Here is a 16,843-nt window from a genome sequence, read left to right as displayed (position 1 = left end):
TGGGGACGTAGATGTACGGCCGGAGCCGTGTTAAGTTCGTGACGCTACCCACGGTATGTGGTGAAGGTGGACACTACCGCTGCAGTTACGGGGCACCCGGGGGAGATATTGTGCAGCAAGTTGTTAACCCTTCCGTGGGCAGGGATGGTGCCTCAGGGACCCGTTGGGGGTGTTTGGTGGTACAGGCAGATGGGCGACCGGAGGGTGCTGATGTACTCACTATTAGTAAACACACGAGTCTCTAGTAAACCAAGGTGATGGTGGTCGGTGCCCGCAGCCGGCTGCGGTTTGGTCCCCCACCTCACTGGTGGTCTCTGTCTTTCTCCTGCACCTGTGTTGGATGGTGGACTGCTGTGCTTGCAACTTCAGGAGTCCGCTCCTGGCTTGTTGTTGCCTAAGGAGCCCTTTGCCCGCAGACGCTTGCCCGTGGGATCTCTGAGCCGTGGCAGTGGCCGTTTATCCCCCTCGTTGGGCTGTTGCCTTCAGTCGGGACTTTGGGTGGGACAGGATCTCTAGTCCTGGCCACAATCAGTTAATTAGCTAGCCCCCAGTAGCTTCTGGACCTAGCTTCAGGGTCTGAGTACCCCCCTTTGTGCTCCGGTTTCCGAGTCGGTTCCCCGGGTCGGTACTGGCGGGCTACAACCCTGTCCCGGTCCACCTCGGTTCCACCGAGCCATCTCAGTCGACACAGCTCCAGCCCACACACCTCTCCAACTTGAACTCTCAACCTTTTCTTTCAACTGTTTACTTTCCCGCCTCAGGCTATTTGAGACTCCTAGATGGGCGTCTTCCAACCGCCTGGTTCCGCCCCCTGGTGTGTTCATCAAGCCCTGAGGGGGTGACTAGGGTTTTAATGTTTGGCTGAATGTTACCTATATACCCCGGTGTAATGCGGGGCCCTATTTGTGACTACCTGGCCCGGCCAGGGCGTCACAAATGCAGAAGTGGAAAACAAGGTGGTGGATGATGAAGTCACTGGCCCAACATGACGAGGTGGCATGCAGAGCAAGGACAGCAGCTGAGTGGGGGAGGGATCCACAGCACCACAACAGGCAGCAAGAGACAGTAGGCAGGCTAGATGGACAAGGGGGACAACTGTTCCCCAGAGCACCCACTCGCAGCAAGATCCCAGGCCAAGGATTAGGCGTTTTCTAATATGGTACTTTATAAAAGTGCAGAAGACAAGAAAATGGTCATTTGCAAGCTGTACTGTGCCATGCTCAGTAGGGGCCAAACCACTACCAGCCTGACCACCACCAGCATGCTCAGGCACATGTCATCCAAACACCCAACTAGGTAAGACAAACACCTGGGTCCACAATAATTGTCTGCAGGTGACCCCACTACCTCATCCCCGTGCTACGTGCTGGTCAATCCCCTGTCCAGGGCACAGGCACGTATACCTCCCGCCCTGAAGCTGTCTGGCTATGTAGGGTCCATTATTCTGTATGGAGGACAATGTGGGGCCTGCAATTAGATTGGCCTGCCACTTTGTCCAATTTTTCCATTTTTGCCCTCCATGTATTGGAGTTTTACATCCCTGCTTTATACTGTGTCATCCATCTACTGTAGTTAAAGGTGACAGAGAAATACGGTGGGTGATGGCCCGATTATAAGACTATGTTTGAATTTTTGCATCGTTTTCAATGTGTTTGATGCAAATTTGCCCCTTCATGACCAGACTATTTTATGCTTTTTTGTTTTCGTTTTTTCCTCCCCTTTTTCCAAGAGCGATAACTTTTTTTATTTTTTTGTCAATATGGCCATATGAGGGCTTATTTTTTGTGGGACTAGTTGTAATTTTGAATGACACTATTCATTCTGCCCCATTTTGTACTGGAAAATGGGAAAAAATATTCCAAGATTGGTGAAAATGCAAAAAACGTGCAATTCCACAATTGTTTTTTGGGATTGTTATTTACCATATTCACTATATGGTAAAACTGACTTAGCAGTATGTTTCTCCAGGTCAGTACAAGTTCATAGATAACAAATATGTATAGTTTTACTTTTTTATATACCGTAAGTGGTGAAAAACATTGAGAAGTTTGTAAAAATAAAAAAAAATTCACTTTTGTCGCCATTTTCCACGACCCATAGCATTTTGAATTTTAGGGGCTTGGGGCTGTGTGATAGCTTATTTTTTGCATCTTGAGATGCTGTTTCTAACTATACTTCTTTTGGGTAGATACAATGTTTTGTTCTTCTGTTGAATTTTAATTTAATATTGCGGCGACGAAAAACCGCAAGTCTAGCTTTTTGATTTTTTTTTCTTGCTACGTCCTTTACTGATCAGAGTAATTGATTTTATATTTTGATAGATTGCACATTTCTAAACTAAGCAATACTAAATATACTGTATTTTTTGTCTTATAAGACACACCCCAAATTTGAAGGAGGAAAAAAGGAAAAAACTAATTTTTACTGTTAAAATGAGGGTCCGTCTTATAATCCTAGTGCCTCTTCTATTAGCTCACTGTTGGGGGGAGCGGCAGTGTTGGGGCAGCTCAGGAAGGTCAGAGGAGGCAGGTAGGTGATGCTGCGGACTCAGAGGAAGGGGTGTCGCGGCTCAGGAGGGTCAGCAATGCTGCGGGCTTGAAGGAGGGGATGTCACGGCTCAAGAGGGTTAGTGTGCAGCGGGTTGGTAATACAGTGGGCTCCTGAGGTGTCACGGCAGCGAGTGCTATTGATCTGCTTGCAAGCTCGGAGGAGGGGTTGTTGCGGCTCAAGAGGGTCAGTGTGCAGCAGCGGAGGGTTAGCGATACTGCAGGCTCGTGGGGTGTCACAGCGAGCGCCATTGATCTGCTGGCGGTTGACGCAATGGACCTCAAGAAAATGGCCGTGCGTAGATTGGCCTCTGTGGTCATTTTCTTGAAGTCCATCGCATCTACCGCTGGTGATTCAAAACAGCCCACAGTCCACCAGCAGATCAATGGCGCCCACTGCCGCGACACCCCACGAACCCACAGTATCGCCAACCCTCTGCTGCCACACACTGACTCTCTTGAGTCACGACACTCCCCCCTCCGGAGTTGCTCCACTGCAGTGACACCCCCTCTGAGCCCCATGTATCGCCGACCTTGCGCCACCACTGCCGCCCTGGTAAGCCATATGCGGTTTGTAAGACACGCCCCCATTTTTCCCCCCAATTTTGGGGTGAAAAAGTTCATCTTACAAACCAGAAAATACGTTATTTTTTATTGTTTTATTTTCAATGGGCACAAGGGGGGCTGGTTTGAACTTTTAGGGTTTTTTTTTCCAGAATTTTAAAAACTTTTTTTTTAATATTTTTTTTATTGATTTTATAAGTCCCCTTAGGAGACTTGAAGCCTGCATTATCTGATTGCATCTGCTGTTCTTATGGATGCTTCAGTATCCCTCTGAACAGCAGAAAAGCTGTTGTCCAATACATACCGGGGCTCTGCTGGCATTCACAGGAACTTCGTCATGGCTGCGACAGGGGTCATCAACTAACCCCCGCTGTCATGATGTGAAGGGTGACTGGTGCCCTGCAACTCCCCCTGAAAACATCATGATTTATCTGTATATTTATGTAAGTACTATGGTTGCATGAGTGTACCTTCGGGTGCACTGTTATCATCCACCACTAGGTGTCACTGCTTCCTGGAACCTTAGCTTAGGGGAAAGTTTAGGGTTGGGATGGAGTGGCAGGGCTGAAGGAGTTAAGGGGAAGGAGGCTGGCCCACAGTAGGAGTTAAGGCAGGTAATACTTCCTAGTTTAGTTCAGATTGGGACACTGTTGAGTAGAGAGAAGAAGCTGTACCTGAGAGAGGTATAGTGAGAGAAGTCCAGAGTAATTCGGCCAGACCCTCATGGTCACCCTAGGAAACCCAGATCGAGTGTACATAGGAAGCTCTTCAGCAGCCGGGTGCAGAAATAGGCACAGACTGACCCTTAAGTTGTGGGCCTTGATGCTAGGTGAATTTTCGGGAAGTAACTGACTTTGATAGGACCAGTCTAGGTGTGAGGTAACATAGACCTAGGCAAACGGGTCCACTTAGCGACAGTGGTGAAGGAACGCCGAGTGGTGGTGAAATGAATCCCTATGGGAAGAGATGCAGTTAGAGCCATGTTGTGTTGCCGGAGGAAAATGGAGAGATTTACAGGAGAGAGCAGTGTGCTGGAAAAAGTGTAAAAAAAAAACCCCAAACAGTCATGCCTGTAACGTTAAAGCTATGTGCCCGCAGTGTATGTGCTCCACAGAAACTGTGTGAGTTATTCAGTAAAGAAGTGTTAAACGTTCTATTGGACTCTGTGTCTGAATTGATCTTCATGAAGAGAAGTTGTGGTGTTGTAGCGCCCATGAAGCCATCAGGAGCTACAAGGTACTGCATCCTGTCAAAGAGTCTTAGGGCCTTAGGTGACTCGGTGTTGGGCCGGACTAGTCGGGGGTGGTCAGCAGTGGCGGGGCCCAACTCCGTGACCCTGGTGGAGTCAGTTACTGTGGCTGATGGGGGAGGTGATGATGGGAGTTGTAGTTTATTGATATTCGTGACGCCACCTGTGGAATTGTGCGGCTATGAAGCCGCAGCTGCTGGAAGGGACCCCTGGGGCTGATGTTGTGGCAGCTGAGGTGTTTCTTGCTCCCCACAGGTGGAGCGGGTACCCCGGGGCAACCTTTGGAAAAGTCTATGGTGTCTGTTGATGAGATGTGAGACAAAGCAGACGACACAGGGCTTTGCAGTCAAGATGTTTACTCACTGTTATTCTCAACACTGCAGCTAACCGGTTACCCACTGTATGCCAGGATCTGCCATCATGGGCCTCCGCCGATCCCGAATAGTTCAAGAGTCAGCCCCGGTGCACCCCTCAATGTGTCCTTTCTGGCTGTCCCATTAGCGCTGAACTGCAGTAGGCTGTCCTTCGCCTCTGCCACCGAGCCTGTCCAAAGAGTGGCTGACCTAGGTCTTCTATTGCTCCCCCTTGCAGGTGATCTGTGGCATGTTATGGTCTCAGGCGCCTGAAGCGATCTCCCGGGCCTTTGGTTTCTCTGAAAGTAATGTCTTCCTTCTTTCTGCCTAGGGACCGTTCCTGTGTTGCAGCCGGATCCCTCCACTATTTCTAGTGGAACAGGTCCACGGGATTCCAGGGTACTTCCGTGGCACCCTGGAATCCCTTCTATCAGTGTCACCTGGGCCAAGCAAAACCCCAGGATCTCCACCAGAAACCTCCTTCTGACTTGGTCTTTCTGTCCGCTGTCACTCTCCTGACAGCCCACCTCACACACTCCTAGACTCCTTCTCCCCCTCGTCTCTCTCTGACTGCCTTTCAACTTGAACTAACTGGTTCCTCTCTCCACTCCCCCGACTCCTCCCACACTCCTCCTTGCTAGGCTCCCCCCCCTCTCAGGCCAGAGAATGGGACTTAAGGCCCCATAACCAGGTATACTGGTCGCTACTCTCAGCATTAATGGAGTGCCTGCCTTAAACCCTGACCCGGTGTGTGACCTACCAATTGGTGTGTGCAGGTTTTGTCTGTGAATCAGTAGATGACCCCCTTCCTATTCAGAATGGGATACCACACCTCTGGCTGAGGTGCAGTACCTCTGTGGTGACGAAAGCCTCAGGGGCGCCACACCGGTAACACCAAAACACATATATAATCCCAGTTTTTCCCTTTCCCAAGGACTGGTGACAGACTAGAGTTGAACCCAATGGATGGCCAACCAGTGGTGGAGCCGATCCAGTCCACTAGACGACAACCAGGGAGGAGGGGTCAGCCAGTCAGTAAGTAGAAGTGAGAGGAGACGGACGTACCTATACTGACGGGAGTGTGTAACAGTGACCTGTCAGGCGCAGGTGGGTGGTTGCCGAAGGAGTACAGTGGAGTACTCTCGGAACCATAGCACTGACGGGGTACAGAGCCCTAGGTCAGGCAAACCCTCCAGGCAGACCTGATAAAATCTGCACAGTGAGGGAACCATCCAGTGTTGCGGGCAGGGGCCAAACCGTAGCTAACGGGCTGCTCGGGGATGCTCAGATCTGGGGCTTTACTGTGGCTCAAGTGGGGACCGGACCCAGGCTTGAGGAGCGGTCCGCCACCCACAAGTGAAAAGGGGTTATTTACAGGGGAGATTGTCTGTGACGCCACCCGTGGGTTGCGGTGATGAGATGGTGGCACCGCCGCTGCCTCTGGGGACCGTGCCTGGGACTGATGGAGCAGGGCAGCAAGGTGGGATCCCCTCCACGGCCCAGTGTAATGTGAGAGGTTGCAGGGAGCAGTCTTTAGGAGGCAGGAAGTAGAGCACTTACAGTTGGTAGTCATGGTGCTGGATGAGGCTGTGTTGATGTGGAGGGTCAGTAAAGACACAGTCTGTTTTGTCAACCAACTTGCCAAATGGCCGGTCACCTTTGGCGGGTGTCTTCGTGTCCCATACCCAGATGTACAGCCAGGGCCCTTCCTTCCACTCTTACTGTCTGTCTCCCTCGTGTCTGGACTAGTTCGCTTGAATGGCCTCCAGACTGGGTCCCCTCTCCCGGCACCAGCGGGCTATAACCCTGTCCCGGTCGCCTCAGGTTCCCCGCAACAGGATTTCCGTTGCCTGTGGCCCTCACTGCCACCTAGTTCGGTAGTCCGGGGCTCCAACCCCCAAATACCATCTTCTCCAGGGAGCTCCACGCTTCTCCCTGTCAACGCTTCACTGACTACTGCACAACTCAACCTAACTCCTCTCGCCCCATCCCTTTTTCCTGGGGAGGGGGTGAGTAGGGCCTGATTGGCTGGTGTACATCTGTGTGGGGATTGTGTAGTTGCCAAGGAAAATTAACTCTTTCTGTGACTACCTGGTTTTGCAGGGCATCACACCAGGACCTCACTGACGGTAAAGTCCGGGGGCACCAGCAGTAATGGGAGGACACCAACCCTACAGGGTTCAAACTGCCCGCCGTAAGGACTAAAGATTGAGAGACTACCAGGAGGGGACCCCTGACGCTCTAAGCCACGGGGACCCACCATCTAGAGAAGGGTGCAGGGGAAAATAGTCACCAGATCACCAAACCGGTACTTGGTCTAAGGAAACCAGCGGTGAGGACCAGCCTTCCTCTGGGTACCAGCCATCAAACTGCTGTGAGTAAAGAACCCAGTTACACTGCAATCTCATGTGTGGCCTACCTTCTTTCCGCGCCTAACTCCATCGCTTACCCCGTGGGGTTCCGGCCCTACTTGCGGAGGGCCCAACATCCAGGCTGCCATTACCATCAGCCCCAGCGGTGCGAGACTGTGCAACGGCAGTTCCATCTCCATAACCACAACCCGCAAGCGGCATCACGATAAAAACTTTATTAAATGTTCCCCTGTGCATAACTCCTTTCAAGAGACCCCCAGGGTCACGGATCTGGGCAATGGCCATCCAGTGAACTGTCCCCATAAATATTCGTCCCAGGACTGAATACCCCATAGCCCTGGGGTGAGTCAGTGTCCCTGGTTGCACTCTAGAGGTGGCAGGAGTGTAGAACAGAAGAGAGATGCTGCCTGGAGGTAGGGGCTCACCTCTGCCCATGACTACGGCCCCCTGCCACCCTCACAATGAAAACCCATCGGTGTTATCTGTGTTATCGCTTCACCAGAGCGCTGAAGGTGGAAGGGATTGGCACGGTCCCCACCAGCACATGTTAAATAATGCTGAGTTTGACAGCGCACTCTAACTAGTTAACAGGTGCGGGTGGATCTCTGATTTTATAATCACTGCAAAAGTGATGAGTTTTCATAAAGCTAATACACACAATTTGTTTTTTTTCCTGGCTGAAATGGGAAACAGCTACATTTTTGTATAGCCAAAGGGGTGGAGAAGGCGGTTTTTCTCTCTATTTAAATTTGCCTTAGAAACATGTCATTATATACATGAAAGACTGTTTTCCTAACATTTTGTACCAAAAAGTTGTCGTTTTTTTTAAGTATCATTTTCAGTCAGTTAAAGGGGCGTAATACTCTGATAAAATTATTCCGAGCAGCACCATCTGAGTCAGAGATGTGTCCAGGCAACTTCCATGTGCTGTTCCTATTCCATTTCAACGGTGTTTGCATGCATTTCAGTAATTTCTAGGCCCCACTCAGACCTCTTGGAGGGGTCTGCTGGAAAAATGGTCGCGTTTCTCATTGAGTTCCATTATGCTCATTACAACAGACAAGCATTCGAGCATTACAAATTGCTTGGCTCAAGTAACGACCACCTAAACATTTTAGTGCTCGCCCATCACTATTAACTAACTGAATTGAGTTGAAAGGTTGAATATAGATATTCACTATTCCCCTTTACATGACCCTGGAATTGTAGATTCCGGCCAAAATTAAGCATAAACACCCCTTTTCCAATTTCCCCTTATCCGCTAATAACCACTCAGACACCGATTTAACTTTTGGATAATTTTGGCCATAGCAGCCATTTATTAAACAAATACATAACATGTAAAAATTTGCATTGTGGTAAGGTCCTTGAAGCTAAAACCCTGGTGATTCCCATAACCAAGCCATATAACCAAATTGCTCCCAGCCGTTACCCACACTGGCTCAGGAACACCAAAGTGTAAGGGTTATTCCTTCATTAACCACCAAAAACACCCACGGGGGCCCCGACATACCCCGTCGGGATCCCCCAAAAATCACCAGGTGACCAACCATTCTGCCAATGAGGGGATCCATACCCCGATGGGTTCCCCGAACCAATTTAGCACCAACTTCAAGGACCCACCAATAAACCTGCCACCAGGCCACTACGACCCGATAAACTTCCATACCGCCCCCACAAAACTTCCAGCTCATTGCGAACTCAAAAACTTTAGGGAGGGCGGGCGGGACTCTCACTGGTGTCCCAGAGCGGGAAAAGTGCCGCTCCTCCCCCAGCATCACCTTTTTACTGTACCCTGACTTACTCCCCCTCCCCTACCCGTGACACCATGACCTCCACTCCAATCAGTGTCATGCTGGCCTCCACACATGCCCGGGGGGAGGGGGGTCAGTGCTCCGGCCATTCTTGACCCTGGAATTGTAGATTCCGGCCAAAATTAAGCATAAACACCCCTTTTCCAATTTCCCCTTATCCGCTAATAACCACTCAGACACCGATTTAACTTTTGGATAATTTTGGCCATAGCAGCCATTTATTAAACAAATACATAACATGTAAAAATTTGCATTGTGGTAAGGTCCTTGAAGCTAAAACCCTGGTGATTCCCATAACCAAGCCATATAACCAAATTGCTCCCAGCCGTTACCCACACTGGCTCAGGAACACCAAAGTGTAAGGGTTATTCCTTCATTAACCACCAAAAACACCCACGGGGGCCCCGACATACCCCGTCGGGATCCCCCAAAAATCACCAGGTGACCAACCATTCTGCCAATGAGGGGATCCATACCCGGATGGGTTCCCCGAACCAATTTAGCACCAACTTCAAGGACCCACCAATAAACCTGCCACAACGAGGGCACCTTGATAACCTTCAAGTGCCTGAGACCCCCCACAATAGCAAAGCTCGCTCAATACCTCCCTGCACTCCAAGGGCCCACAAATCAACCCCTACTGCATTCAAATGCACCCCCATCCGCCTACCAAAGACCCGTCAACCTCCCGCTCCAGCTCAACATACCGAGCTGAAACTCCCACGTTGCAGACCACAAGTTTTTGAGATAACCATATTAACTTTCACCAGCACCTCATTCAGCTTTTCCACAGACCATGCTTTCCGCCCAACCCCTTCGTGTAACCATGTCCCACCACAAAATTGTCACTCCTGGAAAAGACACCCATAACCGCAACAAATCATGCTTAATATCTTTATCAAAATGTGAAAAAGCCGCTCACCCAAATAAGTTCCTCGACGCGTAAAACCAAAATGTCAGGGGGTCTGCCCAAATGAGCATAGGTATGCACCCCCTGCAACGCCGTATTCTACCCCATACCCCTGATCTCAAGCCATCCGACAAGAGCCCTATCCCTCTGACCAGACTAGCTGTCTTCTGTTTCTTCTCGTATCTGCTCTCTGTGCTCCCCAGTACACATTATAATGCCCAGGATCCATACCAGGCAAGAAAAAGGGGGGGGGGGGGTCTGGAAAATAAAGCACTAACAAAAATACCAAGTAGCTCCAATACAAACACAAAGAATGACACCCCCCCCATGTCCCCTCTATCAGAACCAGTCTTCCGATCAATTGCCCATGAAAACCATTGCGAACCCACGACTTACAACACTGAGACTTCCATTGACCAATCTGTTTAACTGTCTCGGCAGGGAGACCACACTCAGAGGTTTCCATCGCCGCCCCAATACGAAAAGAATGCACCGCAAGCATCACCGAAACCAGCCCCAATGTTCTCAAACATGCCCAAAAAACACTAATGAACTAATATCTGGACAAAAATTCTGGATCCAAAATTCGATCCCCATGCTCCAAAATTAGGACGTCACTATTACCCAAGCCCCCCGGGGCACGTCATACTGGGAAATACCAATTCGCCAATACGCAAAGCCCCGAAAAACCGTCAACGAAAAGCCAACCGCAACAATGATACCTCAATGCAGATGTACAAACTACTCGCAATTCCCTACCCACACATTCCACTAAGCTAAATAACACAGGCCGTCTACCATCACGCGGCCCACGGCCCCCATGCGAACCCTTCAATGCCTGAACTGCCCAACAAATTGTCAAATCCTGTACACCTCGCAACCAGAACTCGCATGCCAAACCTCCAATCGAATGACTCCACTTCGTGAAAAACCAACCTGTTATCGCCCCTTCCCCCATTTCTCCCAGGAACAGCCCTAACTGGGAATCCTCAATCAGCATGCAATCACCCAACCACTACTCCCAGAGAACCCATGTGGCCTGATACGCCACCCACGTGGCACCAGCCAAACAGCCCGCATCAGTAGTCTTGCTGCTTGAAGACTACACTCCAAAGCTGCCCAGGAGACTACAAGCTGCTGCCGTCCGCCTCTACTGCAAAAACCCGGAAACAATCTCACTGAAAACAAGAGAGGACGTCCGCTATTAGACTCTCTATACCTATTACCTGAGCTGCTGTGACACGTATCAAATTTCTAAACAAAGGCCAGCTGCCGCAACACCAGAACAACTTGTGGGAGAATATGCCGAGCCGTTATTAATCGCCAGCACCCCCCCATATTGTCACAGTTGAACCGGATCTACTTATTCGACAACTGGTCCCTCCCCAAATGAAGTGCGACCATCATTGGAAATTTTTTTTAACAGCGACACATTCCTTGTCAACTCCTCCGCCGTCCAACTTTCTGGTCACCAATCCGCACGTCACTGACCCTGAAAAAAGGGGTGGGGGGGGGGGCCCGAAACCTGAGTCCCCGCAGCATCTGTAAACAATTCCAATTTGAAATTATCCACTACCTCATCCTTAAGCAACGAACGACCATTGTCCCGCTCCCCAAAAACTCTCCCCAAACCAACAAGTCCGGTCTATGTTCCGCCGACAAACGTATGTAGGGTTGAGGAGCAAGCACTACAGCTGTAACGCAAGCTAGCCGACGTGAAAAACTCAGCCCATGGACATTACCCGACATGCAAAATTAAATTTCCCCCCCAATAGTGATTGAACCTCCTTTAATTGTAATTTCCTAACCCGGCATGCCCTTGCTACCTCAACCTTAAGCGTGGCAACCTGTCCTCAGGAAGCCGAACCTCCCTAATCACTGAGTCAATTACAATGACCAGAAAAACAAACACAGGTGTTTGGCCCAACAGTTTTTTCCCAGATGCCAAAGGCACCCCAAAGCCTCTCGCCATCCATTCCATTGCTGGTGTCTGTGCCGAAACAGCCAATCCCACACACCAAAAAATTCATCCCGGTAAGGTACCGGTGATGCCAAACCAAAAACATTATGCCCCACCCATTCTAAAAAAGAACTAAAGGTTTCAACAAATGTGCACGATACTGCACAACTCATTGGCAAGCAGGGGTCCCCAAAATAATCTCCCTTCCAAAAACAACCCAATAACCGAACACATTTTTGGATGAACCGGTAAGACCCGGAAAGCTGCCTCAATATCTGTCTATTGTCATCAACACACCTCCCCCACCACTTTTTTCCTACTTGTAGCCTCATCAAATGACGTATACAACACCTAACGAATCTCAGCCAGTATACCATCATTCACTGACCTACCCCTGAGATGGGGCAAATAGTGGATTAGCCGACTTTACCTGGCTCCCCCTTTGGGCCCCACCCCGAATGGCGAAACCACAAATTAGAAAAAAGGTAGGAGGGTGACCAACTATGCCCCCCACTCTCCCCAACGCCACCTCCTTTCCCAACTTCCACCTACCACCGCCCCATGTTGATACGCCGAGAGAGATTCCTGATTGCCCTGGGACTTCAAAACAGGGAAATGAATCCTGAAACCCTCCCCAAAACCTAACCTCAAACTTCAGCTCTGTCCCTATCAGGATCCCAATTTAGGTACGGAAGCATCGCACTAAGCTCCCCGGTCTCTGACCCTTGGACACCCCATGGGATGCTCCTTTACAGTGGTGCAGAGGTGTCCAAACAACGGCAAGTGGCACCGAATTTGCATTCCCCCTCATTAACGTACCAACACGAACCTGACTTCTAGGACCCCGTCTGTCCGCACTGACCACTGACACCCCAGCTTTCTGACCGGCCGGGGAACCCCGCCCCGCCCTGAAATGACTGACCATATCTGACTGCCACCATCACCCACCACCACAAACCTATATCCTTCTGATCCCATCTTATGGATGGACGGCAACCATCCTCTGATGACCTTGCTCGCCATAACGGATCCAGGTCTACCCCCCATCAATCCTATAGGCCTCACCAATCGAGCCCATATAGCAAAACAAATGAAAACAATTCTCTGGCCCCTTTTCGCCAATTACTCTTGCCCAAACTGCAGCGCCTGCAACCAATTAGCATATGTCTGAAGAATCAAGTGCCAGCGCCACTTCCCCACATCTACCTTCTTGCTATCGTCCTTCCCCCTTTTTCACAATACATTTTTTACCTCCTTGTTCCTTTCTGTTTGAACTGCCACTAATACTGTGGAAGAGATACTCCCAACTGTGTACACACTAGCCGCAATGACGGATGAATTAACCCAAGCCGCCACTGGCGCCGGGGTGTCCCTAGCCCCCAATCTGTGCCCGCAACTGGCAAACGCAACTTAAATTCTGACAACTCCCCACTTAACGCATTACCCTTAACACCCGCTGGCACCCCCAATCCTAACCCCAGCTGACCTGTCACCCCCCCTTACTGTGTACCTGACCAGCATGTGAAGACAAACAAAACATAGAATCATACTCACCAAGCTGCACAAGGGTAGAGACCCCGCCAGCCGGACCTCCTGCATCCTGACGTCCCTCCAATCTGGCCCGACTTGGCTCCTCCCCTCTGACTCCGCTCCACTGGCTCTTGCAGCCGCACAGCCCAAAGCCCCAGAGGCCGCACATCCTGGACCCGTCGATCAGTGGCGCCGACAAAAGAGAGGGAGCTGCATATTCTCTTCAGGGTTTTCCGAGCGCAGCCCCCCCCCCCGCCCCCGCTCCATGTGGCTCCTCCTCCAGACAGGGCCTCTGTAGCCTCAGGCCCTGAATGCCAGGCCCGATTTGTCGCCGACCGCCGCCGCCATGCTTCGCCCGCTTCACCGGGATCCTTCTGAGGCAACGATGCTGCAGGGAGGAGAGGCTCAGGGCGCTCGGCAGGTACATCACCAGAGCGCCCCGCCGCACCGCTGACGTCACTCGCTGACAAGGCGGCAGCAGGCCCCGCCCCCAACTCCAGCGCAGGCCTGCCAACCGCCGCTGGGCCCAGCCGCCCGTTAGAATTCCTCCCAGGCCGGGGCCCGCTGGACCTCGCAGCTCGCGGCGTCCGGCCTGGAGGGTCCCCGTAGGAGCTTCTGCGGCGACGCTGGGCCCTGGGAGTCAGGTCAGGTGACCGCATCTCTGCCGGTCCAGACCTCCGGGGGCGCCGCTGTCGCAGGGGTGCAGTCCCTGCCCCCCCCCGGACTCCCACCGAAGATCCTTGCTACCAGGCTCTGCAGCCACCTGGGGGGATGGTCCCAGCAGCAGCTCTCAGCCGCTCCAGGCGCTGATCCACGGAGTCCATAACAGGTACAGGGATGGGGACTCTCACTGGTGTCCCAGAGCGGGAAAAGTGCCGCTCCTCCCCCAGCATCACCTTTTTACTGTACCCTGACTTACTCCCCCTCCCCTACCCGTGACACCATGACCTCCACTCCAATCAGTGTCATGCTGGCCTCCACACATGCCCGGGGGGAGGGGGGTCAGTGCTCCGGCCATTCTTTAGGGCCACAATTCATGAACGTGTTTTCACCAGTTTTCTGAGTCAACGTTCCCACACTCAGTATTTGATGAGTTTCTTTTACCTCAGTATTAGTAAGTCAAAAGCAGAAGTGGGTAAGAAATGCAAAAGTGGTGACGTGTTTCTATTATACTGTTCCTCTTATTGTTCCACCCCTGAATTTGGCTTACAAATACTGAGGTAAAATGCTGACCAAATACTGAACGTGTGAGGCTTTGCCTGATAAAAACTATCCAGCTGAAATGTGTGAAAAAACATAACTTACCTTTAATACAAATAATTTGTGATAGAAAAATCAGGAAAATTGTCCACATAATTCTCACTGAATACCACACAGATGCCATTATAATGAAGTCTGGAATGAAAAAAAAAACCCAAAATTAATTAAAATAATTTTTCATGACAAAACTACCATTCAACAAAAGGCGAAACTGTACATTACATGACATGTCTTGACTTTATTGAAAATAATTAAATTCAGTGTTTTTCCTGATTATTAAAAGTCTTACATGTTTTTCTATACACATTTTAAAAGAGTTTTAATCAGTGCTTTTTTTGCGGCGGTACGTGCCAGTACAGCGTACCGGAAAATCTGAAGAGCGCTGAGGGCCAATGTGACGCCCTGGGCAAGCCAGGGGTCACAGGTCACAACACCACACACACCCCACATTCCCTGCAGGAACACCAAGGTCAGAACACAAATCCTTGTTGCCCTCCTCCAGGGGCTGATGTTCACACCAGGGGGTGGGCCAGGCGGTTGGCACCACCCACTGTGGAGTTCACAGTCCTGGAGGCGGGAAAACCAGCAGTCAAGCTAGGGAAGTGAAGGAGTAAACAGTGAAGAGTTGAGTTTGAGAGTAGAAGGAAGTGGTAGAGGAGCAAGTGACAGGAGTGGAAGTGAGAGGAGAAAAGTGACAGTTTGAAAGCCTGAAGTTGGTCCGGGTGTGTGCCCCGGACTGAGACAGCAAGGTTGGCAGACGGCGGTGACCGTCTGCAGGAGAGGCTGATCGGAGGTTGCCGAAAGGACCGTGGACGGGTGGTGGCCTGGCGGTACCGGAGCGGTATACAAAGAGAAGCCAGCACCAGTGGCAGGGGCCTTTCGGATCCCGGCAAGGCTAGGAGTCGCCATAATTTGCCAAATCCGTCAGTGAAGGGGACCTCCGGGTCTCCCAGCAGCAAAGTCCCGATTGAAGGCAACAGTCCGACCGTGAAGGGGAGACACCGCAACCGCCAAGGCACCAGTTTCCCAGGGCCAGCGCCTGCGGGCAAGAGAGGGGCTCCTCCGGCTCATATCCAAGCTGGGGAGCGGGTTACCGGTGGGAATCCATCGCTACCAAAGAACCGTATTTAGGTGCAGGGAAGAGACCGTCACCGCTAACTGCAGGGAACATCAGCACCGCAGCCGTCCAAGGGACCCGTCCAACCAGCCGTTTGTTTACCGTGAACTGTGTCATGATCCTTGGGCTGAGTGAGTACCTCCGTGCCATGCGGCACAGCACTGCCCCTGCGTCCCTGCACCTCCACAGGCCCCATAACCCGCCTGTCCACCATCCTGACCTCCCCATCATCGGGCCCCGGGACTACCAAACCCCCTACCCATGGAGGGGCAAACCAACATCTAGCTGCTCCATACCACCACTCCCGGGATCCCCAGACAGAGCAGCGGTGGTGTCCACACAATCACCACAACCGTGGGTGGCGTCACGGACATTAATCAAATCCCCCACCAACAAATCAACCCCTTTCACTCACGGGCGAGGAGCGCCGCTCGAGTCCCCGGGATCCGGCCCATCGCTCGAGCCACCGAGCAGCAGCAGCGGCGGCCGGACCCGAGCAGTGGGAGATCACAGCATTAACACCCTCCTCCCCGCCCGCGACACCAGCACCTCTGGTTCTGTCCACATAGCTAATTTGTAAACTATACAAATTAACCATGTGTGGAGCGGAAGCACAAGCAGAGCAGTTACTGGAGCTGCAGGACCTGCGATGATGTCACGTACATGTGACTCGGGTGGGCCATGGAGTTTTTCCCAGCGGGAAAGAAGCTGGAGAAGATGGAGGAGTGCAGAGTATGTGAGAGAAGGGTGCAGAGGGCGGCAGGCTGTGCAGGGGGAATAGAGTGAGATCAGGTGTATGGAGAATTGAGAGACGAGGGGGATGGAGGATGGAGAGATCAGGGGGATCGAGGATGGAAGGAGCAGGGGCAGTAGCGTAGCTAGCGGGGGGCAGAGGGTGCGGCCGTCCCAGGCCCCGTGCTCAGAGGGGGCCCACCCGGAGCTTCAATACCATTAACTATATCAGCGTGCATAGCGCACCGATATAGTTAGCCTATGCGGCAGTGCAGAGGTGACATGATCTCCCTGCACTGCTGCTGATGACAGCGCACACACAGGACACAGAGTCCCAGCGTGGTGACATCATCGCTCAGCGCCGGGACTCTGCTGTCTTGTGCGCGCGATGTCCTGCCTGCACTGCACCGCTCAAGACCTGATAGAGCAGGGGAGT

At 51.5% G+C, this 16,843-nt stretch overlaps 1 protein-coding gene across 3 annotated transcripts in view; it reads right to left on the bottom strand.

Annotated features, from left to right (window-relative positions):
- Positions 1-16,843, bottom strand: part of LOC142291291 (sushi, von Willebrand factor type A, EGF and pentraxin domain-containing protein 1-like) — a 344,209-nt gene that overhangs the window by 282,461 nt on the left and 44,905 nt on the right. For all 3 annotated transcript variants that reach the window (XM_075335715.1, XM_075335716.1, XM_075335717.1), the window contains exon 2: positions 14,604-14,693. In XM_075335715.1, coding sequence (XP_075191830.1) covers positions 14,604-14,693 — 90 coding nt within the window. The remainder of the gene's footprint in view (positions 1-14,603; positions 14,694-16,843) is intronic.

Source organism: Anomaloglossus baeobatrachus, chromosome 2 (genome assembly GCF_048569485.1).
Source record: "Anomaloglossus baeobatrachus isolate aAnoBae1 chromosome 2, aAnoBae1.hap1, whole genome shotgun sequence".
In the NCBI taxonomy this organism is placed as follows: domain Eukaryota; kingdom Metazoa; phylum Chordata; class Amphibia; order Anura; family Aromobatidae; genus Anomaloglossus; species Anomaloglossus baeobatrachus.
This window is presented reverse-complemented; position numbering and strand designations above follow the sequence as displayed.